This window comes from Melanostigma gelatinosum (genome assembly GCF_949748355.1).
Source record: "Melanostigma gelatinosum genome assembly, chromosome: 12".
NCBI lineage: Eukaryota > Metazoa > Chordata > Actinopteri > Perciformes > Zoarcidae > Melanostigma > Melanostigma gelatinosum.
The window spans coordinates 25,670,246-25,696,440 of NC_136645.1; the positions used below are offsets into that span (position 1 = coordinate 25,670,246).

The window sequence follows — 26,195 nt, forward strand, 5'->3', positions numbered from 1 at the left end:
ACTTCTGCGAACAAGGTCCTGATCAAGGTGTTGTATGCACATGTGCATCGATACACTACGAGAGTTATGGCCAAATAAAGTGAATGAATTCTGCGTCCGCCTCATCAATACACCCTAGGGCCTAGACGGATATTGTGAAATGGTGCTAAACTGTTTGTGTGCAGAGATTGTTTTAAACTAAAATGTAAAAGAGTAGAGTGGAGAGTGAAGTTGGGTGTACACTCTCTTGCCATATTGGTGTTGACTAAAGAAGATTATTCAAAGTCAATTCAATTCAAAATTCAATTTATTTTGTATACCGGTAGCTCAAAATCACAAATCACAAATTTGCTTCAGAGGGCTTAATATAAATAAATTAACTGTATATGTATATATATATATATATATATATATATATATATATATATATATATATATATATATATATATATATATATATATAAATCAAGTAATGCATGGAATGATAGAATTATCGTACTATAACTTGCTTATCGCTAGAGTTTATTCTCTAGAATTTTCAGATTATTTGAATTAGTAGACTAATAATAAAGGCTAACCTAATTTCAGTCGTGTGAATCACTTTTTAGTGTCCCCTTGAAACAGTTTCTGTTGTCATGTTTTCTACTTCCAGAGAGTTTTTGCATTTGGTTTTGTTCTTTGTTCGCAGTGTTTTTTAGAAATGCTGTGTGAGGTCAAATTTGTGAAGTTTTGTGTTTTGTCTATTTGCATGTTTTTTCTTAATCTGCAGTGGGCTGAGCTTTTAGGGCCACCGTATGTCACATAGAAAGTTGTTGCTGTTCCAGACAGTACACAGTACAGTTTAATTTTCGACCTGAATGTACAGACATGATCCAATGATTGGACTATTAGGGAGAAGAGATACCAGCCATGGTATTGTGTTGGCAACACAATACCATGCCTATACATTTAACTAGTTGTTTACCTCTTTGTTAAGTGAGTAGGGGGAAAAGATTGTGTGAGTGGTCTTTCTCACTTTGTCAAGAAATCTAAGTGGCTGATACCAGCTGATGACTGTGACAATGTCCACTGTGACAGCTTTCCAAGCTTTAGAGAAACTGGAGCTAGTAAAGCGCGTCTGTCTGTTGTAATTGGTCTGTCGTATGTCATTCAAAATGTCAACGGGAAAGTGCAATGATGAAGAGTTCTACAAGATTCTACTGATGATTCTTAATTGAACATTTCCACCGACTTTGACTGCCGTGTCTTTTCCCGGGAAAAGAAAGCTCAGGACAACTTTTCTCCAAACAACTTGAAGAAAATCTGGCGTTGTGGTCAAGACTGGAAAAGATATGGCCTTGTGACAGAATGAGCAATATGTAGACAACGCACCATATCGTTTTAGGGGTGCTTGTGGCTCAGTAGGTAGAACAGGTCGTCTCTTAACCACAAGTTGGCGGTTCAATCCCTGTCTCGCACTTTCTGTGGACTCCAGTTAGATGTTGTGTGTTTTCGTATCTCTGTTTTGAAGAATGATGGAGGGTAAAGGACAACATATCAATTGGAGAGCAGCTCATTCATCTTTAGCTATAATGACCTTTAACTTTTCTACAGCACTCCATAAAAGCCCCATATTCACATTGCACCACTCATAGGGGACTTCTAATGGCCCAGATGCTTAGGGTGAGAATGTCTCATACTCACAATAGTTATTGACATTCCTTATTATCTTCATATCCCCTGGATAGTGCAGTCAAGAACAATGAATTAGTGGGATTCATTCTTGTAGGTTTGCACACATTTCACGAGAATTATCATTGTTAAAGTAAGAAAAACATAGGCCTATCTCACATTTCCATCACTTCCAAAAATGAATTAAGTTCACTTCAAAATGTTCTAATTTCTTCTAATAATTGTTTCGAGCTAGGCTTACCTTCAAGTGCAATGTATGTGCATTTTGCAATCATCACACTGACAATGTAGGCCTCGATGATGATTATTATCCAACCATCCCGTAGGGTAGACCAACCGCTTATCTTTGATCCCAGCTAACATTGAGCTAGAAGCGGGGTACACCCTGGAAGGATCTCCATTTCACTATAGGGCTGAAACTATAGAGACACACAACTAATTATGCTTACATTTACACCTCTGGGCAATTTAGAGTCAACAATTACCATGCATGTCTTTACAATGTAAATGAAGGAAGCCGGAGGACCCGGAGAAAACCTATGCAACACAAGGATGATGTTGATTGTATCATTATTATTTTTGTAAGAATTACAGTACTGTTGCAACAACATTGCAAAATGCCTGTATGTATTTCGTATGTGCTCCGCCCTCTAACGGGCTTCGCTACTGGCTATGCACGTAGAACTGGAATTACATCTACAGGTAGGTAACTATTTCTCCGCGATCCCACAATGCTCCACTTCTAATATGATACAGGGAAATGCGACTATTGTGGGCAAGAGGAAACAATAGAACATGAGCAAGAGAGAAGGCAGCTCATTGGAAACCTCAGCAAGATAAAAGTACATTTTGTATTATATACATTCTGCAAAAGAACTCAAGAAGTAAGTGTTATCAAATCATATTTCAGTATCTTAGGCTACCTAATATTACTAATAAAATGTGAGCCCATTTTAAATAGATTTTATTTTATTTCATTAGTTGATTTATTTTGTATTAAAAAATGTAAGTACTAGACATCCTGATCCACACTCCATACCAGTTGGTGGCGGTAATGTACCAATTCATTGCCAATATACCTCAAAAGAGAAAGAAGGAGAATGCGCCACTCCACGAAGCAGGACTTCCGTCTTGTGACGTCGTGTTGGCCGCTGCAGAACCGGATGCTGGTGGCTGTCCAGTGTAGATGTCAGATGCAGTTTGAACTGCGAAGAAGAGCAAGTTAACTGTCTAAATTTTGAGTGAAAATTGGCACGTGAGAAGATGTTGCGTTGGCTGCTTGGAGCTGCGCTGCTGTCTCGAGCGGGAGGCTTCTACCTCCCGGGTCTGGCACCCGTGAACTTCTGTGAGCCTGGAAAAGACCAAGTTCCAGACTGCAAGGTAAGCATAACATGTCACAGATCACCTGTGTAACGTTAGCTGCCAGATGTCGACAACTAAATAACTGAATAGCCAATATATAGTGCAACCACTAAATAAATACACAAAAGGCAGTAGCTTACAGTAGTTCTTTATAAACTGTTAGCTTTATGTGAGGTGGCTAACGTTAGCCAAAAAAAAACAGCAAAGCTAACGGATACAACGATAAGCTAGATAGGAAGCCAAAGTTAGCTGTCCAGCCTTAGCTAAATAGATCAAAAATCCTCGATATTCTGGACATCAAGCTAGTATCAGATATTTCCAATTCATATTGTCTCCTGTTGGCTGAATTACAATATAGAAACTAAATGATTCCCAACTTTTTTGCTCACAGCAACAAACATACTTCATAAGACAAGCCACTAATAGGGTGCCGAGGCATATTAGACTGACTATACTTACTACCACTAGTAAACCAAAGGATGTCACTCTGTTTCTCATGCACACACAGCAAGCATTGTGGCGCTCAGTCCTATATAGAAAGATATAATAATTTCCAGAATTCACAACATCTTTTTATTTAAGAAAAAATTTGGTTCGGGCATCTAACAATAATGCATTTTATTTGTAATGCACTTTTCATTTAAACAATCTCAGAGTGCCACAGAGCTAGTACACAGTAAAAACATAGTAAAAAACATAGTTATAACAAACTATAATAAAATAACTAGTAAGCATAAAAAAAACCCAGTGAATGTACAGAAACACTAAATAAATAACTGACAGTGATTTAGGTCAGAAACGCCTTCCTAAATAGAAAGGTTTTTAGGCCAGTCTTAAAGAGACCAGTGTCTGTGTTGCCCTTAGGTGGTCAGGGAGACTGTTGCATAGGCGTGGAGCTGCCGAGCCAAAGGCCCGGTCACCCATGGTGTGGAGCTTGGTGTTGGGGACACGGAGGAGCGAGCTGTTTGATGATCTGAGGGGATTTGGGGTGTGATGAGGTCTTGTAGGTAGGGAAGTGCGTGTCCATTTATGCATTTGTGTGTGAGTAGTAGGACTTTGTAGTCAATCCGGAATGAGACAGGGAGCCAGTGTAGTGAGTGCAGAATGGGTGTTATGTGCTCATACTTCCGGACTCTCATCAGGATCCTGGCAGCGCTGTTTTGGATGTATTGCAGCTTCTGGATGTTCTTGGCAGTGATCCCAGTGAATAGTGAGTTGCAGTAGTCCAGTCTTGAGGAGATAAACGCGTGGACGAGCTTTTCTGTATCTGACAGGGTTAAAGTGGGGCGGAGTTTGGAGATGTTTTTGAGATGATAAAATGAGGTTTTGCACAGGTGTTTTTATATGGTCATTAAAGGTCAGGTAAGAGTCAAACCTAACTCCCAGATTAGTGACTGTGGAGGAGAGGGGGATGACCTGACCATCGAAGGTGAGATGAGTTATGGAGGATGACTGTACCTGGTGTGGAGTGGCAACAAGAAGGGCTTCGGTTTTGCTACTGTTTAACTGGAGAAAGTTGTTGCTCATCCACGCCTTTATCTCCCCAAGACAGGAGGTGAGACATGACATGGCTGCAGAGGGGCTTGGGCAGTTTTGATGTAGAGCTGTGTATCGTCGGCATAATAGTGGAAAGACATCCTATGTCTGCTGATGACACGACCGAGGGGGAGCATGTAAATAATGAAGAGGATGGGGCCGAGGACCGACCCTTGCGGAACACCACAGGAGACAGGGAGCAGTCTGGACTTGTATCTTCCCAGTGACACATATTCAGTTCTGCCTGAAAGGTAGGACTGAAACCACTTGAGTGCAGAGTCTGATAGTCCAATGGTGGTGTGGAGGCGCTCTAGGAGGATAGTGTGATCCACTGTGTCAAATGCAGCAGTCAGGTCCAGGAGGATGAGGAGTGAGGGTGATCCTGCATCGGCTGTCATCAGCAGGTCATTCGTCACCCTGAGCAAAGCTGTTTCAGTGCTGTGGGTTAAATGAAATCCTGACTGAAATTTTTCAAACAAGTTGTTGTGTTTGAGGTGGTTCTCTAACACTTTGGACAGGAAGGCGAGGTTGGCGATAGGCCTGTAGTTGGCTAGAACCTCTGGGTCCAGGGTGGGCTTCTTGAGAAGGGGACAGATGACAGCAACCTTGAGTGCAGGTGAGACACAGCCACACTGAAGGGAAAGGTTAACAACTTTGGTGATCAAAGGACTGAGAATGGGGATATGTGAGCAGAGCAGTAGGAATGAGGTCCAGGGTACAGGTACAGGGTTTCATTTTTCTGAGGATTTCCTCAACATGGCTCTCCTGAACCTCAGCAAGATGTAGAGGAGACAGCACACTCGCAGATAAGGTGTTGGTGTCAGAGGGAAGCATAGATGGAGAGCTGGACATCAGAGAGTGAATGTTGTTGACCTTGGATCTGAACAAGTCAATGAAGCTGTTGCATTGCTCCTCTGTAGCCTCAGTTGAAGAGGATGGATGTGGCTTCAGGAGATGGTTTATGGTTGAGAATCGCTGTTTAGAGTTGCCAGGGTTTTTATTGATTAAGCTGGAATAGTACTGTGAGCGAGCCCGTGCTGCGGTGGTACAGAACCGGTTGAGGGTCGGCAGAGTTTCACTTTGCATTACGTGACCAGGCATGTTTGCAATTTTTTTTGGGGACCGCGGATATCCATTGTTTCAGACAGTTCATAGATTGGTTCAATCAGAAAGAGTGTGATTTTGCTCTGTAGTTTTGCTTGCATTCAGTGTATGATAACACAAGAGACAGAATTTCAGGGTCACAGTGAAATTTGACAACACAAATATGAACTTTTCTCAAATAAAGAGAGAGAAATAATTTTCCTGCTTGTAAAGGAAAGACAGATAAACTAGCTTTCATATCCGCGTCACTCCCAAATCCTAATTCTTAAAGGGACCGCACACAATGGATTGACTTGTTTACTTGTTTTATTATGAGCAGAAGGGAATAAGATGTTGATCAACATTTACATCTATTTTGTTGTCCGTGTAGTTTTTACATACCAGTAATATTTTATGCTAATTTGGACACTATCACTGAGATAAAGATGAACTAGTTCAGTGTCAAATATACCATTCAATGGAGAAAAAAAACATGAATAACAAAAATAAAAGAACACATTTCAAGTACATCTTAATTATCGAATGATAAATATTGTATGATGGGCTGAAATGGAAGGCACCCAATGCATTCACTATAATCAAGTCAAACTAGGATTACAATGTACAGAGAAAAACCCTATAGGACTAGATCCGGACAGGACTTTCCGCTTTGACATGATTTTAATCAGTCTGAAGTTGCTTTCGCGTTGCCTGTCGATTGTGCACACATATCTTCAGTTGCATGCCCTTATAAGGAGCTGGCGGGGCGTTTCTGTATGCAAATCCAGGTGCACGCGATTTAAGAATCCTCATTCGGGGGAGCACAGCTGAGAACTGTGCTCCCCCGAATGAGGAAGTGCACTTCGGCTGTCTAAGAACCCATTTTCAGGCGGAGATCTTTTCTGACGTTGGTCTTCCGAAGTCCGTAAGAAAACATTTCAGAAGACACTACAGAAAATGTTCGAGAATGAGGCCCAATGTGTTTCTGAATTAATTTGTATTGTATTTTGGAGAGCGACAGGGAAAGTCTCCGAGATCGACCGGTCGATCACGATCGACGGGTTGGCGACCACTGATCTAGAACATTGTTTCTGGAAAAGACGCATAGCTGTTAAGTTTTTAAAATGTTATTGCAATGTCCTCTCAACAAGGTGAAAAAAGACCAATACCAAGCAATCAAGAATCAATAGCTAACAACATGAAAATGACTGATTGAAGCAATATTCCTGTCTTGCTAATATGTGTCTGTCTGCTTTGTTTAATTCTAGTCGACCATTGAGCTGTTTGTGAACAGGTTGGATTCAGTGGAGTCTGTTCTGCCTTATGAATATACTGCGTAAGTGCAAGGTGCTTAACACTGTACCAATGTGTCTGTGTTGTAGCTTATGTATGTTTTTTTTTCATTTTATCCCTTTTGAGTTATTCCCTCAGGCTGCACAACTTGCTTCTCTGTGCATTATTTTTGTCCAAAAGCATTATAGAATTATTGTTGCAGTTTAAAGCTAAAGTGGATAAATAGGTAAATATTGAGCCATTAAATGCATAAACTGTAACAGAGAACACCTTTACTTATGCGATAAGTTTACTCTTTTCTTTAATTTATTATTTTCATGGCTTTAATCACATGAGACTTAATGTAAATCGTAAATTCTGGTTATGAAAACCATTATTGTCTGGATGTAGATTTGCTTCACTCAGCAGCCAAAAATAGAAATGGTAATGTATTGAGTGGCTGGTAGATTTTGGAATAATAAAAATTCATTTCCAACAATGATCAGAACTGTTGAAAGCATGATGATAATTTCAGCGTGATTAAAACAACACGGCAGCAGTTGTATTATTTCATTCAAGGGAGTTTCAACAGTGTGTATGTACTAATGGAAGCAGAGAGCCTCTATGTCTTATCCATTTTGAGTTCTCTCATCTGGAAATCTACTGTGTAATGTTAATTAAATTAGCTTTTAATGTTTTCTGCCCCAATATTTTAAACAGTTGCCTCCTGTTTGCGTAGGTTCGACTTTTGCTCAGAGAAAACAATGAAACGTCCATCGGAGAATCTGGGCCAGGTTCTTTTTGGGGAGAGGATCGAACCCTCACCATACAAGGTAACACACATCTACAGAAACACACACACACACACACTTTTACAGCAGCAAACATTGAAACACTCATTCACTTCACTGTTGAGGGGATGTTGAATTCCTTCAATGAAGTCTTTCAGTGGCAATGTTTACATACACAAAATACACACAGAAGGTTGTTGTTTGCAGATGCAATCTACTCTTTTTAGGCCAGGTACAGAAAATTGGATTATAGCTGAGACAACTGGGGGGCTCAGGGGATAGAGTGGGTCCTCCTCTAATCACAAGGTTGGCAGTTCGATCTCTGGCTCCTCCTGTCCGCATGTCTTTGAGCGAGACACTGAATCCCAAGTTGCTCACCTGGCCTCCTGAATGTGACGTTAAAAATGAAGGACTTTAAGATCTAGGACTATATTAGGCTGACTGGGGTGGGCGGTAAACCACAAATGAATTGCATTACAATTACATTATGGGGCAGGGTCCTCCTTCCAAAACACATGTTGGTCAAGACCTCATTTTCATTCTTATTTGAAGCCAATAAACACATTTGCTTTTTTTTTTTTAAATATGCTTTACTCTCTTAAGATATGTTCCCTTACATTGCCAATAGAGTGAAGATTGGTAGATTCATGTTTTGTGTGTAGTATCCTTTTTAAAATTTTGTAGTACCCTAATATAAAAACGTCACCGCAAAACTCCCCGAAGATTCTGTGCTAAAAAATTCTGTTCTGTCACCCACCCCTAAGACTGAACAGGCAACAACTTTCCCAAGTCCTCACCAGGCTAATGAATAACATTACAGGTTAGGGGTTAAGAATAAGGCATACTTAAGCAAACAATTGCTATCATGCTGAAATTCTGGTCAGTGTTTGAAACAAAACTATCCAGATAATCACTTTCAATGAGACATAATACAATGTCAACAAAAATTATATTTTCAAATGAGTTTACCGGTAGTTGTAAATGTAGCACAGTGGAGAATGATTTTTAATAGTGATGGCAAACAAACAAAACCCAGTTGTTACGGTGTCAAAGAGCACACACATACTAACTATGTCCTGTGTGTCAGTTTGAGTTTAAGAAACCTGCGGCGTGTCAGAAGGTGTGTACCAGAACCTACAACACCAACAACCCATTAGACAAAGCCAAACTGGACTTCCTCAAGAAAGGCATGTTACTCAACTACCAGCATCACTGGTATGTATGGTTCACTGACATACACATATCATAAAGTAAGGAAATGCAACCAAATCTTTAAAGACTTACATATACCAAAAAACTGTATGATGTGGAAAACTTGTAATTTTGGTCAACCTTCATTTTGATAAATAGTAGAAACTATATGAGTTGGTTTGATCAGTTGTCCTAACTTTATGTTGGAAGGAGTAGTAAGGGAAGCGTACTGTCCCCCTGAGTGTGTTACCAGCCAACACAATGAGTTTCAGATCACAAGGTCAGGGTTCCCACGGTACCTGGAAAACATGGAATTTGTTTTTTCATTTTCCAGGTTTGGAAAAGTCATGGAAACTGAGCAAAAGTTAACACTTACATGGAAATTGAAACAGTTGTCCTGGAAAATTGTATTGGATGATGTGTAAAATAGTAATAAAATGAAACTATTGAGCACAGAATTAAGATGAGTTTATAAAAATCCCTTTACATGTGAACAGCTTTTACTGTAGATAGAAATGGATGATCCCATGTTGTAGAGCAGGGATTCCCAAAGTGTGGTGCGCGAGCTGCCTCTAGGGGGTGTGCAAGAGGAAAAATGTAATGGCGGTCTAATGGTGCAGTCCTGTCTCCTAAAAATGACGTTCCCCCAAAACTAAAATGCATTCTCAATTAAGTTTGACGAAAAACGTATTTTCTCCCTGATTACGTTTGTGTTTGACGTATGACAAATACTCCCGGATTTTACACGCGGGCCTTTGTGGAGGTGTTGTAGCCGCGTAATGTTCCTCGTTGCGCGGCCTGGATGAGCGCATTTCTGCCGGAGACGGGCGGCGTGTTGTGGTAGTATTCTGACCGCGTAATAGGGAGAAGGAGAGGCGGTGGTGGTGTTAAAATGTTGATTAGAAACGTATTTGTAATACGTCAATGTAATAAGTCAAACACAAACGTAATCAGGGAGAAAATACGTTTTTGGTCAAACGTATTTGAGAATGCATTTTAGTTTTGGGGGAACGTAATTTTTAGGAGACAGTCGGTGCAGTGAGGTTCTGGCTGTCTGGGTCTACAAAACACGTTTGTTGTTCATCTACAGCTTGTTGCATTATTTCATGCATTGATATCATCAATAAGACATCATTTCTAAGCATTTACAATGTAGACTTGACTGGCACATCTTTTAAATCAAGTAAGTAGTCAGGTGTCCTAGGGGGTTGTGTGTGTGAGAGGAGGGGGGCGCGGATGGGGGCGGAAAGCTTCAGGGGCCTATAGATCATCACTTAATATGGTACCTGGAAAATCAGGAGGTAGCATGGAAATGTTTTTCAAGGCAAGCGTGGGAACCCTGAAGGTGTGAGACAGCCATGGGATTATGAGAAGTCTGAGTTGTAAAACAATCCCTGTGATTCATCAGGCAAGGTATAAATACTGCAACAGCACAGCCCTCTGGACAAAAGTAGATATGAGTGGAGGCAAGATGCAGATAAAACTGGCAGTGTTTCAGCCATAGTTTCAACAGCTCCACAAGTGAACTAATACAACAACAGAACATATCAAACTGGACTAAAGTACACAAGAAATGTTGCAACATCTAAGCAGCTTGAAATAATTCAATAAACTCCAACTGAACAGTTTTTGTCCTAGGTGGCTAAAATTTGGACTTTGAAGGTCCGTGCTTCCGTGGCTTGAGGCATTATGTTTTCGGGTTAATTTGTTCGTCCGTCCGGTCCATTCTTGTGTGTGCGATATCTCCCACCTTGAGGAAAATTTCTTTGAATTTGTACATTAACTAAAGATGCACCGATCGATCGTCTGCCGGTCAGTCTCATATTTCCGATTATTTGCACATTTACTCACATGTGCCGCATGATAGTTTTACTTTGGCAAACAGCAGCACAGACGTTGATGTCACAGACTTTAAACACTCTTTAAAACATTTGGAACAACTAACTTAACGAGACACTTATTATATTGCAATCTATTGCCATGCATGCTACTCAGAGTAATCACAGTGACAGGGTCGTCTGCCGTCAGTCTCTCCCCATCACAATCCTGCTTATAACGGAACTAACAGCTGATGTTAACGGAGGTTGCATTGACTTGCATTATGATGCCTTCAAGCATTTCTGTAAAAATGAGAATTATTGTTTTATTAAACATCACAATCCAATACGATGAAATTTCAAAAAACACCCAGTGTTTCCACTGGCCGTTAGCAGTTGTAGGAGAACTGCAAGGAGAGGAAGAAGGGAGTGAGACGGCGTCAGGACGTGGGCAAGAGATGGTCTGGTAGTGGATCGAATAAATAAAAAAGGCGGGAGTATATTACAAACAAACGTGGTGATTTAAAAATGTAACAACAAACAAAATTGATCCATATAGTGGTATAGTGGTGGTGGGTGATGTGGTGGTGTCAAATGTGAGGTGGACTTAAATGCTTATGTGAGAATCCATATGGAAATACATTAAGGGATGTGTTAAACAGGTAAGTGTATAACACACTTGGTGCTATTGTGTTAGTAAATGTGTCTGCAGATACTTTTTATCGTCATAACATCTTATAAGTAAGTCTCTGGCATGTGTCGTGTCAAAAGACCAAGTTCGGTACGCTGTTGTCAGTACATTAGTGAGCATCACAGGCTTTTGTTTTGTGTCTGTGTGAAGGATTGTGGATAACATGCCAGTCACTTGGTGCTATGATGTTGAAGATGGACAGAAGTTCTGTAATCCTGGTTTCCCTATTGGCTGTTTCGTCACAGAAGCAGGTCGACCCAAAGATGCCTGCGTGGTCAACGTGAGTAGGTTGCACATGGACACACGCAAAGCCCTCTTCAACAGTATAACTAACATTTAATCAATCCAGCATATTCACAAAAGACTAGTAATTTACAAGATTCAATCTGTATTAAAATGAGAAAATTAGACAGTGGTCTCTGTGACACTGACACTGTTGGCAGCTACTAAATACTGTCAGATTTGCTGTGGGGTTGAAACGGGTCAGCGGCATGGATCACTGTCTGCCACAGTGTCATTTTGCATTTGTTTCTGCCCACAATGTCAGAATGCTTCATATCCTACACATCATTGTTACTGTAATACCACATTATAACCCTGTCTGTGCTTTGAACCTTTTGTGTCTCAATTTTTTTTTTCCAGTCTAATTTTATTGAGAAGGATGCTTTTTACATCTTTAACCATGTGGACATCACCATCCATTACCACATCGTTGAGAATGAACAACTGGGAGCTCGATTGGTTGCTGCTAAGATTGAACCTAAAAGGTGACAGTTTTAGCTGGTATGGAGCTGTCCTGAACCAGTGACCTCACAGATGATTAATATTACATCCACCTGTTATATAGTTTTGTCATCCTGATGTCATCTGCACCCTTTATATTGCATATATATTTGTGCATTGGTTATATTGTTTCATTGTTCAGTTGAAACCTTTTAAAACATTTGTTAGAAGCATTCTGGAGCTTGACTTCAGCTCAATGTGGGGTAGTTTTACATTTGGGTCAACTGTAGAACTTTTTAGGGATGCAACTCTGGTGCTGGCCACTGGTATGAAAGCCATTCGTTCCACCGACTAGTAGAATGTTAAGGTATTCATTAGCCTTCTTTTAGGTCCTGCCTGCATTGTGATCAGATCTCAATATGCAAATGAACTGGTAAACTTTACTTCTTTAATCTTTTTCTTTTGTCTTACTTTCTCCATCCAGCTATGACAACTCTAATGAAGATAGCCCTGCTTGTTCTGGGGGGCCAAAGTTCCTGAGAAACAAACACACAGGAGTGTTTGAGATCCCATACACTTACTCTGTCAACTTTGTGGTTAGTACAATTGTGCTGTCTGTGTTTATGCTGTTTTGTTAGGCTCTAAAGAAGACCTTGGCTAGAAACTGAAAATTGCCCATGCTGGAATGTGGAGGAAGTAAAAAATGTAATGACACTCATGTAGTTATGCTTGTTAAAGACATTTCAAATTAAAGATGGGACCAGTGCAGTGCAAAAACGTGATTTTACCAATCTTTTTTTCTTTTCTTAACTAAAAGCTTTTCTCCAGGGCTTTGGAGAGCCATTGCGTCTTGAACTGCACACAACTGTAATCGGTTGGACGCATGTGCTCTGCCTGGTTTCAACATTCTTCTCTGTAGTGTAAATACATTGACACAATGCACAAAAATATGTAGTGTAACTGGTACAAAAGATGTAGAGTAGAGAAATTCCCAGTATTTATACTGAGGAAATACATTTAACTCATTAAATTCACCTTGGGGCACCACCCTATATCTACTGGCATGTATGCATGTATGTATGCATGTATGTATGTATGTATGTATGTATGCATGCATGCATGCATGCATGCAGTAAAGGGACGTAACTATGTAAACAGTGTGTGTACGTTTGCGTCTGTAGGAAGACACGGATATCCGTTGGGCATCTAGATGGGACTACATCCTGGAGTCAATGCCTCACACCAACATCCAGTGGTTCAGGTAAGACTCAAAACACACACTGACATACATTCTACATCCTTTTTTTGCCATAATTTGCAACTCTGGAAACATGTATGAATGCTTTTTGTTTGCTCAAAGTAATTGTGGTTTTGAGCCTATGTTCATGCATTTTCTGCCACTGATGTTTTGAAGTTCATGAACAAAATTTGTTGACACAGAGTCAAGTGGTAATCAGTTTACACGTCAAGGTTTGAGAGCATGCAGGGACAGATGTGGAAGTGCTGAGAAAGCAAGCATCTGGATCTTATTAAGCAATAGGGTCCTTCTTTGCTAGATTTTCTAAGCTGCATGCTCTCACTTTGAGCAGTTTGTGTGTCTTTAAACCATTGATCAACCCTGGTGTCTATTAGCTGACCTGTTGTCTCAAAGTACAGAGACAATCCACTGATACAACATGAATTAAGAAATGAACCAAATTAGTTAAACAGCCATAACTAACTTTGCTTGGGTGTTTTTTTTCATCCCCAGCATAATGAACTCGATGGTGATTGTGTTGTTCCTGTCTGGAATGGTAGCAATGATCATGCTGAGGACTCTGCATAAAGATATTGCCCGATACAATCAGATGGACTCTGTGGTGAGTACCTGTCTGTGTGGATCACTTCTGATTGAGGAAATTAAGCTGTGGTCTAAAAGTTTGCAAATAGTTCAAAGTTCATAGTTACAGCAATGATGAACTAACTATATATTTACTATCATATTCAACATAATCAGACATGGCAGTTATGGCACTACTAGAACGTGACACAATGATGATGGACATTAGGGATGTGTTGTCGTCATATCTGTTCATCTATCTTGTTCTCCAGGAGGATGCTCAGGAGGAGTTTGGGTGGAAGTTGGTCCATGGAGATGTTTTCCGACCTCCCAGGAAGGGAATGCTGCTGTCTGTTTTCCTCGGCTCTGGAACCCAGATCTTCATTATGACCTTCGTCACCCTTTGTATGTCTTTTTAATCTTCATAATTGTTTATAAGAATTTAAAAAAATAGTCATAGATTCAGGGGTTCCAGGCCTAACTCTTCGCCTTGCCTAATCAACTTGTTAAAATACAAAACATGCAACATCTCATGGTTTCAAATAATTACAAAAAGTCTATTGTTCCGGCTTTGAAAAATGGTGTAAAATTGCACAAATATCTTATGTACCGCCCTGCCTCTCTTCAGGACAACTCAGGGAACATTTACATTGTGTAGTTCTTAAAGCAGGGGTCGGCAACCTGCGGCTCTTTAGCCTCTCTGTTGCGGCTCCCTGAGGTCCCCAACTGGCTCACCGGATCCGGACCCAGGAACTAAAAACCGATAGATAATCCGGAATTATAAATATTGGGCAGAGTTCAAATTTTAACCGGCGCCTCTTATTCAGCCGTTACAGCACTTGTTTGGCGGTGCAGGAAACACACCGACCAATGCATTGCAAATCACATCACCTGATGCAGCTCAGCCAATCAAACATGAGTATTCTGACAAGTTTCCTGATTCCAGCGAGGTTTACACACACCGTGACACACGGGGGAGAGACGAGGAAATAGAAAGAAGAGCAGGGAAATTGCGCTAATCGAAGAAGTTACCTCACATGACGCTCTCCAAAAAGAGAAACGTGTTCAGAGAGAATATAATTTATAAGCAAGAATGAACAGAATCTTATGTCAATTATTCCCACAGGCAGTTAAATCCCCTACACCTGTCAAGCGCTTTTCCCTGCAGGTGGCTCATCATGATTTTCAGACCCCCAAAAAAAGAAAAGTCACGGAGGAAAATAGAGAGTTTAACTCTGCGTGGACGTATTCATTTGCTTTCACTGCCAACGATGCTGGCTTACCTGTATGCTTCCAGAACATGCACACAGCATGTGCTGAAAAGTATCACACTGGAGATGAGCGACAAAGAGCTATTCCTCAGCTGCTGCAGCAAACTCTCCTCTTCATAAGAGTTAGATATTGTTATATCAGGTAAAATTGCAATAAAATGTCAAGAATTGTCTTTATTCTTGTTCTATATTTTCAGAACTACAACAAACTATAGTTTTTGTATGTATAATGTAACTATATGTACAACTTTATAAGCTGTGATATCAAATGGCTTTTGCGGCTCCAGACGAATTGTATTTGGTGGAAAATAGAGCAAAATGGCTCTTTGGACAGTAAAGGTTGCCGACCCCTGTCTTAAAGCAACAGTGTGTAAGATTTAGTGACATCTACTGGTGAGTTGCAGATTGCAAGAAGAAGAACATAGACGTCCGTCAGTATCAGTCATTCCTCCTGTTTTCTGCCCGTCATGTTCGTTCTTGTTGCAGAGATGTATTGATAAAGTTCTGGCTTTTTACTCACAAATACTTTATTGCACGTACAGTAACGAGCGTAGTTCCCGTCAACACAGCTGCATCTAAACATTAAATTAAAAAACAGTAATGTCGGCGCTTATAAATACTACAATCTTTAATAATTTAGGATCGGTGCCGTTTAATACAGTGTTTAGGTAAACATCCCTACCTTCAAACGCAGATAGCTCTCGCCAGCCGTTCTGGGCTGCTGTAGAAATATGGAGGTGCAACAGGACGTAGATATAAATGGCTTTTTCTCAGCTAAGGAAAACACAACAATTCTTAGTTTCAGTTGATTATACACTGATTTAAACATAGTTAGAAATATTTATATTTAGGTTTTAAACAAATCCCCCAACCCTAATATTTAAGTTAAATTCTAGAAATTGTCCAGCCAAAATGAGCTTATCCCAGATATCAAGGTATCAGTAACATATCGGTAAAATATGTTGTGGTCATTTAGAATCAGTGTCTCCATTGCAAAGTTTGTGCACCAGAGAACAATGAAATTTATCTTCAAATAAATTAACTTTTTGATTAATTTCACCAGTTTATACAGATGCACAATGGCGTAGTAAGACTGTGTTCAGTTGAGTTGCAGAGGATCATAAAACTCCCAATTTGGATCCTATCACTGTTTTGAATCAATGATCAGATCATGAGAAAAATAGGGAGAAGCCCCGATCACGTTATTTTGCTGCTGATACAATTGCCGATCGTTAATGAGCCATATCGGCTGATACGGATTGTTTTTTTGTTATTTTTTTTTGTTATAGCAGCTGGTATACACGCCTCCAGTCTACTTTTTTTTCACCACCATCCCAATAATCATTTCAACCGCCCTGAAGTCAGTGTAGACGGTTAAAACTGCTAAATGTTATCCTTTTGTAGTTATCGATCGTCATCTATAATTTCCATGAAAAACACACAATTCAAATGATTAGGAAATTAATCAAAATAAATCTTGGCATGAGTAGGTATAATGATGTATTCTAAACTACTTGGAGATAGTGTTAGGAAGTTAAACGGGTCACAATTCCCTTTTTATTATATATTTTTTATTGTTGTGAAAACATCTCCTTCAAACAACTGTATTTATTCAAGACATTCAGACATCAGTGTCAGTGAGGCCAGGCATGGCAGAGACTGACTCCTTTTGTAGCTGAACTAGTGTTAAGTGGTGCGCTTTTTATCAAACTTAGCCATTTATCCGTTTTTGCCACACTAACTGGCAGCTTGATCACTGACAACACAAAGATGCCACGTGATGCTGCCGTCATTGTACTATTGGCTCACTAGCCTTGTAAGAATCTGGAACCAAATGTCAGATGTCTTCCACGGAGATATACAAAACATTCATTTTGGAACCATCAAAATTTTAAACATTATTATACACAATCATAATATTTTTGTTGGGAAAACAATGCTAATCCTGCACCTTTCTCATAGTTCTGTGGATGTTCTATGTTTTTGAAATGATTTGTCTCCATAAAAATGTTATCAATATTTAACCTAAACGATCCAGTATCAGTAGGACCTTACTTCTCCGAACGCCAAATGTAAAAATGTATTCTCCAGTCTTTGCCTGTCTTGGGTTCCTCTCTCCTGCGAACCGTGGGGCTCTGATGACATGTGCTGTGGTTCTCTGGGTTCTTCTGGGAACTCCTGCTGGATATGTGGCTGCTCGCCTCTACAAATGTAAGTGAGAGAGGAAAAAGGGAAGTGTTTTATGTAGTGCTGGGCAAGTTAACACGTTAATTTCGCGTTAATGCATTCATTAATTAATGCCGCCAATTATTTTATCGCGCGTTAACGCATTTTTTGATGAAACCTTTTTTTTTTTTAACTGAAAGACAAGAGACGATACATATACATAACAACAAGAGGATGACAAGAACAGTGGGATAAAAGCCAGCAAACATCCTACAGTCAGACTGTCTCATGTTTATGGTTTTGTATCAGAGATATGATGTCCCTTCAGGGTTGCCGTAGAGAAAAGGCGACTTCTGCTGCTCTCCCTGGAGACGACTGTACATCGCTGCGGTAAAGTCAGCAGACACTCAGATCTCCGTGGTCAACTCAGCAGACACTCACATGTTAGTGCACCTATATGCTGACATTCACCGTAAACGCATTTAAACGGCACAGATCGGGAGCGAGCGAAGGACTTTGAAAGTTAGCGGAAAGATTAACGTGAGACAACATCCGGTTTCTTCAGACCAACATCCGGTTTTCAGAATAAGATGCCAACAAAGTGTGAATTATATTCAAATTAAGTATGAAACATGCTACCTGCATCTCGTGAACCAAATGTTATTGCCCTTTAGTTCATACAGCAGTACTCTTAAAATAAAAGTGCGCAATACACTACTTTATAATTCATTATTGAACTTTGCCATAACAATGCGATTAATCTCAATTAATCGCAAAACATCCATGCGATTAAATATTTTAATCGTTGCCCAGCACTAGTTTTATGTTGACGGAAAAAAAGAATACGCAGAAAAATTATTCCAGGTAGGGCTGCAGCTAGTGATTATTTTCCTCATCCAGTTTGATTTGATTTCTATAAATCCTTTTCTTCTTTGTCTTTGTTTGGTTAATTGACAGCTTTTGGAGGAGAGAAGTGGAAGACCAACGTTCTGCTGACAGCCTTTCTCTGTCCTGGGTAAGACTGACTCAAACGCTGAACATAATAATGGTCACAACACCAGGGTAGAAGGTTACTACATGAGAGGAACACTGCTTCATTTACCATCCTCTGTCTCTGCTCAGGGTGGTATTTGCAGATTTCTTTGTAATGAACTTGATCCTGTGGGGTGAAGGGTCTTCAGCAGCCATGCCATTTGGAACCCTGGTGGCCATATTGGCTCTTTGGTTCTGTATCTCAGTGCCTCTTACCTTTATAGGAGCATACTTTGGCTTCAAGAAGGCAGTAAGTAAATATAAACGTACATCCATTTATAAGTAATGCATTCTGTCATCATTTTCTTTTGAGTAACTATTTCAGGGTGTACCCATGTTTAATTCTCTTCTCTTTCTACACTGTGACTGATTGTTTAAGGGTATTGAGCACCCAGTGCGGACCAATCAGATTCCTCGCCAAGTCCCAGAGCAGTCATTCTACACAAAGCCTTTCCCTGGTATCATCATGGGAGGAATTCTGCCTTTTGGATGTATATTTATTCAGCTGTTCTTCATATTAAACTCCATCTGGTGAGAATAAAGAAACTGTTATTAGTCATAGAAAGTCTAAACACAACTTGCCAGCTCAGTTTTTGTATGGAATCAGTTCAGTTGTTTTTAGTCAGAGCTGTGGGGAATCCTGAAATGGTGATGCGACTCGCAACCTCTGAAAGCCTGAAACACATTAACAGGTATTAAAACTAGCCCTTCTAGATATAATAAGAAGCACAATTCTGCAACTCCATTGATTTACTTCTCACCTAATCAGAAACAGATTTTGATTGGGAGAAAAGTATATGACAAATAGAACAGAATACAATCAAGTATAACCTTTTTGTAAAATAGTTGTTTCATACTGTACTTCTGAAGTGCCTCGAGCATAAATACATTGTTCATACTTGTTTTTTTAGATTATAGTGGGACATATTATCCTAATTAACTGTATTTTTCTATTACTGAAAAGTTGCTCATTAAGAGAAATTACCTGACTTTTCATCAACTTCAACGTTGACAGAGTATATGATAACCCCAATTGAATAATCTAATTTTGCAGAACTAGACATGAATGACATGTCAAGGGGTTAAATTCTAACCAGCCGGGGACATTTGTTGCATGTCATAGAAAATCCAATAAAGGCAAAAATGCAGAAAGAAAATAGTCTTTAAAAAAAATCTACTGCATCTATCAATGCCATCACCAAATATGTTGGCAAACCAACAATATGATGAATTTTCATACAGTGATATATTTGATCTGTTGTCTTTACTGTAGTCCATTTAAGGACATATTTCTGCCTTTCCTCCAGGTCACATCAGATGTACTACATGTTTGGCTTCCTTTTCCTTGTCTTCATCATCCTGGTCATCACCTGCTCTGAGGCCACCATCCTGCTTTGCTACTTCCATTTATGTGCTGAGGTAAACGGCACAATTAAAGCATTACCATATATTATGTTAAAGGTCTGAAATTAAAATGAATGAATTTTATTTATATAGCGCTTTTCACAGACAGTACTATCACAAAGTGCTTAACAGAGCAGACATTTAAAAGCATAAAAAACACAATGTGGCCCTAGGGTCAATAAATTATCTACACAGAGTGAATAAAAAATGTTAAAGAATAAAATTAAAATAAAATAAAACTGTAAAACATATTTTAAGAGCAGGTCTAGGACATGGGTTTACTTTTACACAAACGCCAGCCTAAACAGGTGGGTTTTGAGCTGGCGTTTAAAAGTATCCACAGTATCTGCGAGGCGTAGAGTTGCAGGCAGAGCATTCCAGAGCCTCGGGGCCACTGCCTCAAAGGCTCGGTCACCACGGGTCTTAAATCGTGTGCGTGGGACTGACAGAAGACCTAGAGCGTTTGACCTGAGAGTGCATCGTTTTGCAAAACGTTTTTGAATTGAAAATGTCAACATCAGCATTGTTTTGTGTTATTATTTGGCCAGTAATAAACTATCCAAACGTACACAGACTGTCAACACAAAGCTGGCTCAGTTAACTATAGGCCGACGCCACATGAGAAGATTATGAGATAGCAGTGTTATTTTGACCGGCTCCCACATCATTTCAGCAGTTGGGTTAAACTTTATGTATTCTTCCCCTGCTGTTTGTTAGTAGTTGGCTTTTTTTATATGAATTAAATTATTCATTGTAAGTAATTGGTTTCATTTAGATTGTATGAATCCAGTAGAGGTGGAATGCTGCCCCCTATTCTATGGTTTAGATTTGATTTTGGTCTGACTTCTGTGTTCTTGTGATTGATTTAACACTCGCAGGCATTGACAGGTGGTTCATGGCTCTGGAAACCAGTCTCTGTGTAACAGGGGGCACTCACTCTTTCAACCCATTCAGTCAGGGCCTCAATTTACAAAACTGAGTGTTTCCTCCCTTACATCTCAACTCTGGCTGTTTTCATTTTCACAGGACTACCATTGGCAGTGGCGTTCCTTCCTGACTAGCGGCTTCACTGCTGTCTATTTCCTGGTCTACGCCATTCATTACTTCTTCTCTAAGCTGCAAATCACAGGACTGGCCAGCACCATCCTGTACTTCGGATACACCATGATTATGGCTCTCATTTTTTTCTTATTCACAGGTACGTACAGTATATGAAAAAGAAGGGAAGGATAATTGTTGATGTATTTTGCCATTTTTGTTTGTCGTGGCTGTCATCTTTCTACTGCATACAGCTACAAAATAGATTATTGGGGTAAAAGGAGAGCTCTCAGTTTAGAGGGTGGAGGGTGCTGTCAGGATGGAGGTGCCATTTCTAGATCATTAGTCCTTTACCGATTGATGATATATTACAGTAAAACGGTATCCAGCGGCAGAGGACATCAAGTCTTGTCTAGCTGCACAGACTTCAATCATTTTTACAGTTGAAAATGTGTACAACTGGTGTGTGTGCGTGTGTGTGTGTGTGTGTGTGTGTGTGTGTATATATATATGTATATATGTATAAATATATATAAATATATAAAATCTATAATCTATCAAACCCAAGTCCAATATTCACTCTTCCTTTAGCTCTGGTTTGGTCTCCACCAACTCTCTGTAGCTGCTAGATGCTCCACTATGTTCAGTCCTCTGTCTGCTGTTTGTTGCTGGGCAGGTGGGCTACAGTGGGCTTTTATAAGAGCTTCTCCACGTTCATATGCAAACAGTTCTACATCAATGTCTGTCTCACTGTGGCAGTTCTGGATTTTATAAAACAGCAACATGCCTACACGTGGCTTAATAAAACTGACGAAAAGAAAAGAATGCATATCGCTTAAATAAGTACGACTAAATTAGAAATGCATTGGACTAGCCTTGGATCAAGTCTGCTGAGTTCTAAAACGCTGTAATATTAAACAGTAGTCGTGACATTGCAACAGGTTGAGAGTTACAGTGCTAAAGAATGTTGATTCATTGGTGGAGCTCCACTGCCTCTCATCCTCGCATGTGTATACATTGGTCAAGAACAACGTGATGTGATATAATATAAAATATATCTTGTTTATCCTCAGGTGCAATCGGCTTCTTTGCCTGTTTCTGGTTTGTTACCAAGATCTACAGTGTGGTCAAAGTAGACTGAAGGATACAAACTCAACAGACTATTGACTGGAAATTGGTTTTCTCCCATAAACCTCTGGAACGCTGAGCACTATCAAACTGGACTGAACTTTACAATGTGAACCTTTACTTTCTCATTTCCTCAGGCAGAGAGAACTGTGCCTCCGACAGACGACAACTTTCTTTCTTTGTGAGCCTAAAATGTTTGCGTGTGAGCATGTGACTGGGTTGTAATTTTGAACATAGTGTTTATCTGCATATAATCTGAACACGCCTGTTTTCAGTATCTGACACACAGAAAGTCGGTTCATACCATGCCACCTTCACACAGTGCAGTGACCCACAGCTGGACTGTGCAGAGAGCGTGTCTGTATTTGGAAATTGCAGTCAGGCAAATAAAGCTGTGAGCGTTTGCTTCTTAACAGCTGTTTTTTCAGAGCTGTTGTGTTGAAACATGCAATTGTCACCATTTTGTGGCTAACACATTGTGTCCCTAAATGTATTTACATCCACATTTCAACACTAAAATGGCTCAATAGGGCTGTTCCAAATTATAGTGGAACAGCTTTCATTTCTGTGAGGTGGGGGGGGGGGGGGACTGATGAATCCTGCTGATGACAGAAAGCCAAAGTTCAGTCTCACTTTGGTGCCGGCCTCTGTTCTATTAAAGGCAACACACTTGAGGGGCGTCTTGCTGCATCAAGTATACACCCCTGTCCTGTTTCCCAGCAATGACTTGTTCTTGCAAATAATGCAAACTGAGGGATTGAGGGACGTATGTTGTAACAGGGTCTCTGGAACCTTGCTGCCTTCCTGGTCTGTCTTGTTTCACTTTTTCACAATTGGTCACATTGATTTCTCTATACTGAGCTCACTTTGTAAAAACTTCTCACAGTTCTCTTAAACAACATGCTTGGCGTTATTTTCTGAAACTTAAGTCATTCTAGTGATTCAGTACAAAACAAATGTGTTCACTACACATGCATGCTTAGGACAGCCTCAGATATAAATATACAGCAGTCTGAGTGAACCCTTCTGTATTTGGCCACAAGTTTTCATCCAGGTCACACCATATGTCCGCTCTGACCCCTTTCCTCAGCGGGCACAAGTCTTTCATAATTCAGGAATGAAATGAATATTTATGTTTGTTTTTTAGATGTTAATGTAGCAAATTATAGACTTATTTGAAGAGTTGAAAAGTTGTTTTTCAAACAGTATGCGAGCATGCACAAAGGGGACATTCACGGATTTGGAGGTTGCGTATGAGTGAACCAATTTGAGAAATTAAAAAAGATGTTGATTTTTAATGCATTTTGTGTTAAAGCAATAAAAAGTTATCAACTGATGTTTTGCTCAATGAAGAGTGTTGAAAAAACAAATTCAGAACGATGTGTAACCAACTGTACAAAAACATGTATATTCTGAGCCATTAGTGAAGTGTAAGAGACGGACGGAACAGACAGAAAGGTATTGAGGCATGATGATTGGACCAGTCATTGTCCCTCACAACCCAACATTACACGCCACATTATTGCTTTGGTACCAAGCAAGGAATAAATACATTTCTTCACTTTGCTGTCAGTGTGAAATTGGTGTGAGTCATTCTTGTTAGAGCTGACCAACCTGAGACAAACACATCCTTCAGGACATCAGGCTTATTTCCGTTAGTTGGTTTTCCCTTGTTCTTGGCTTTCTGTAGAACTGCACTGTTTGATGTGATTCAGTGAAGCAGGCCATGAATTCGAAGCTTTACCACGACCTTTTTACCTTCATGGTGTTTGAAACATGTTTTGTAAGTAACTATGTTATACATACTGGACATTGTATATTCCTGAAGCCAAAGAAAAGCATGGATTAAATCATTCATTCTCGTTTGTTTGGAATTACCTTGGATTTTTCTTTTTTTATATGTTTATCTGCTAGAATAATCCAATTTACGATGGCGGCGTTTTAAGAATCGGGACTTAGATATTGAAAAGCAAAGAGGCAGACTGTTGGTCCATTTTTATAATGTCAGCTTTATTGACCAAAATATCACAACAGCAGTGAGTTTAATTATGTAATATATCCTCACATACAAAATGAGTATGTCACTGATACTGACACAGAAGGAGTCAAAGTGTGCAGATGATTTGGTATCGTCACAGCCAAGCACAGGTTGTAACTAAAAATAAGTTTATTTTACACAACTATAAGGTAAATTAACACAAAGACGAACTAAATACAACAAACCAGAGTGAAAGCCAGTGGAGAGGGAAATTGTTGACGATAATCCAGTAGAAAAGAAAGTAAGGACTAGCACCCCTTGCTTTATCTAAAGCAGGGGAGTCAAACTCTTTGGCTGGTTACTGTACACTTGACATATAAATGTGTTGTGAGTACATTGAAGACTACTTTAAACGTGGCTTTACAACAGATGAAATACTTCACGTGGGATTGTGCAAACGCACCCTTGAAAGGATTTTAAGCTTTGAACAAAGTTATTATAATAACTTGTTTGACATTTGGGGTTGATATTTTCTTTAATAGTTTGATAGAGTAATGTGTGTTTCTTCACCCTAAATTAAAAGGATTTAAGTTATAATAACAAATGTGCTGAAATATATTTTTACATTTATATAATTATGTACAATATTTGTACACTTGAATAAACAATAATCAAATGCAGAGACAGTTATTTACCAATATGTTAGGAGTAGTTACATTTACAACCGGCCCTTTGAGGGAAACCGTGATGCTGATGTGGCCCAGAGTGAAGATGAGTTTGACACCCCCGATCTAGGTTATTCAAAGTGAGAACAGCTTATTTTTGCACCAGTTGTGTCCTTTTACCTGTTGGCAGATTTCATCATGTCATCCTTGCAGTAGTGGTAACATCCTCCAAATACATACAACTTTCCCACCATTGCTGCTACTCCATGCCTGATATTTGGCTTGTCTGGCATCTCATCCAGCCTCCTCCACTCAATCTTCTTCACCAAACCTATCCCACTGCGTAAGGAGTTTGCAAACCACAGTTCCCTGCGCTGTCCCACATCTGGGTTCAGCTGGTCTCCCCCGACCACATAAGGGGTGGACCCAGCACTGATCCTGGGTTTCTGGAAGGCTGAAACCAAATTCCTTGAGCGCTGAACCATAGAGTTACACCTCTTTGTTTCCGAAGCTCTCCAGGTTAATGGCCCTGACCTCTCGAAAGGTCATGAGGGGGAACCGGACTCCGGTCATCAGTACGCCAGCCTGGCCCAACCTCTCATCAGGATTATCCAGACTAAACTGCACTGTATTATTAGATTATTGGCCTGTTTGTCTCACATCATTATTTGACTGAAGTGTCACACGAAGTGTTATGTGCACTTTCTTTTTTATTCCACACAATTATGAATGAATGAATGATTTTGCTCTTGATTGTTTTGGATCATCTCTTTCAGGCATTTCTCTGCTGCATGACGTCTCTCGTCTTGTTCTGTCAAATCCTGCGCATTGGCCTCCATTAAAAGTGCACTATACGGGGTTCAGAATGGGATTTTTTTGTTTGAGCACCGCATGACATTATAATTATGTTAAAACCACAGACCCCTATCCATTTCTTGCTCGAAAGGGCTAATTTTGTGGGCAGGTATTTTTACATAGAATCTGCATTTACCTTGGAAAAAGAATCATAAAGATGGTTTTCCTTTTTGCATTGCGTAGCTGTTGCGTGAACCAGCACAAGTTTGGATTGAGTTACGTTACATGTCAGAATAGTATGAGAAGTCTACACATGGTAGAAAATCACAGAGAGAGGTTTGGTGGGTTAATGGTGAGGGACATTCCCTAGATGTAAGAAAGCTTTTGTTGCACCCTCGTCACAAACCGACAGTGACTCACGAAACAAAGCAAATTATTAACTTAACTTAAAGGCAACATAAATGGCAAGCTTAACTGACAGCGGCGTGTGAAATCAGTAAATTCAGCAGTGCAGGTGAGTGCATGAGTGGAAAGTGTGTAATGTTGTATGGCGTTGAAACAAACCATGATGTCAACCAAAAAACATATGAGTGTCTCAGGCAGGAGACAGGGACCTACTGAGACTAAACAGGGTGTTTAAAAGAGTGCACTGGCACAAAGGGCCCATGTGTTGCCAGTGTTGCTGAGCTCAGGTGTTTCCACTTTGCTGATGACCCTTTGCCACGCCCACCTCAAAAAAGGTAAAAAGGAGCTGCCACACAAGAGTAGCACAGGAATCCCAAC

The 26,195-nt window shown here is 39.9% G+C and overlaps 1 protein-coding gene across 4 annotated transcripts; it reads left to right on the plus strand.

Moving 5' to 3' along the window:
- The first annotated feature begins 2,837 nt into the window (after nt 1-2,837).
- On the plus strand, nt 2,838-23,546 carry tm9sf2 (transmembrane 9 superfamily member 2). 4 transcript variants are annotated; one of them, XM_079280220.1, is made up of 17 exons: nt 2,838-3,030; nt 6,900-6,967; nt 7,643-7,736; nt 8,782-8,909; nt 11,544-11,673; nt 12,036-12,160; nt 12,601-12,712; nt 13,298-13,377; nt 13,867-13,975; nt 14,208-14,340; nt 17,298-17,417; nt 18,330-18,387; nt 18,495-18,654; nt 18,784-18,935; nt 19,712-19,823; nt 20,835-21,006; nt 21,920-23,546. In XM_079280220.1, the coding sequence occupies exons 1-17, from the start codon at nt 2,914-2,916 to the stop codon at nt 21,985-21,987; spliced, it is 1,938 nt and encodes a 645-aa protein (XP_079136346.1). In that variant the 5' UTR covers nt 2,838-2,913; the 3' UTR covers nt 21,988-23,546. The 4 variants fall into 4 exon arrangements, with proteins under 4 accessions (XP_079136346.1, XP_079136347.1, XP_079136349.1 ...); XM_079280221.1 differs by lacking the exon at nt 17,298-17,417; XM_079280222.1 differs by lacking the exon at nt 2,838-3,030 and having other exon boundaries at nt 6,931-6,978.
- The last annotated feature ends 2,649 nt before the right edge of the window (nt 23,547-26,195 follow it).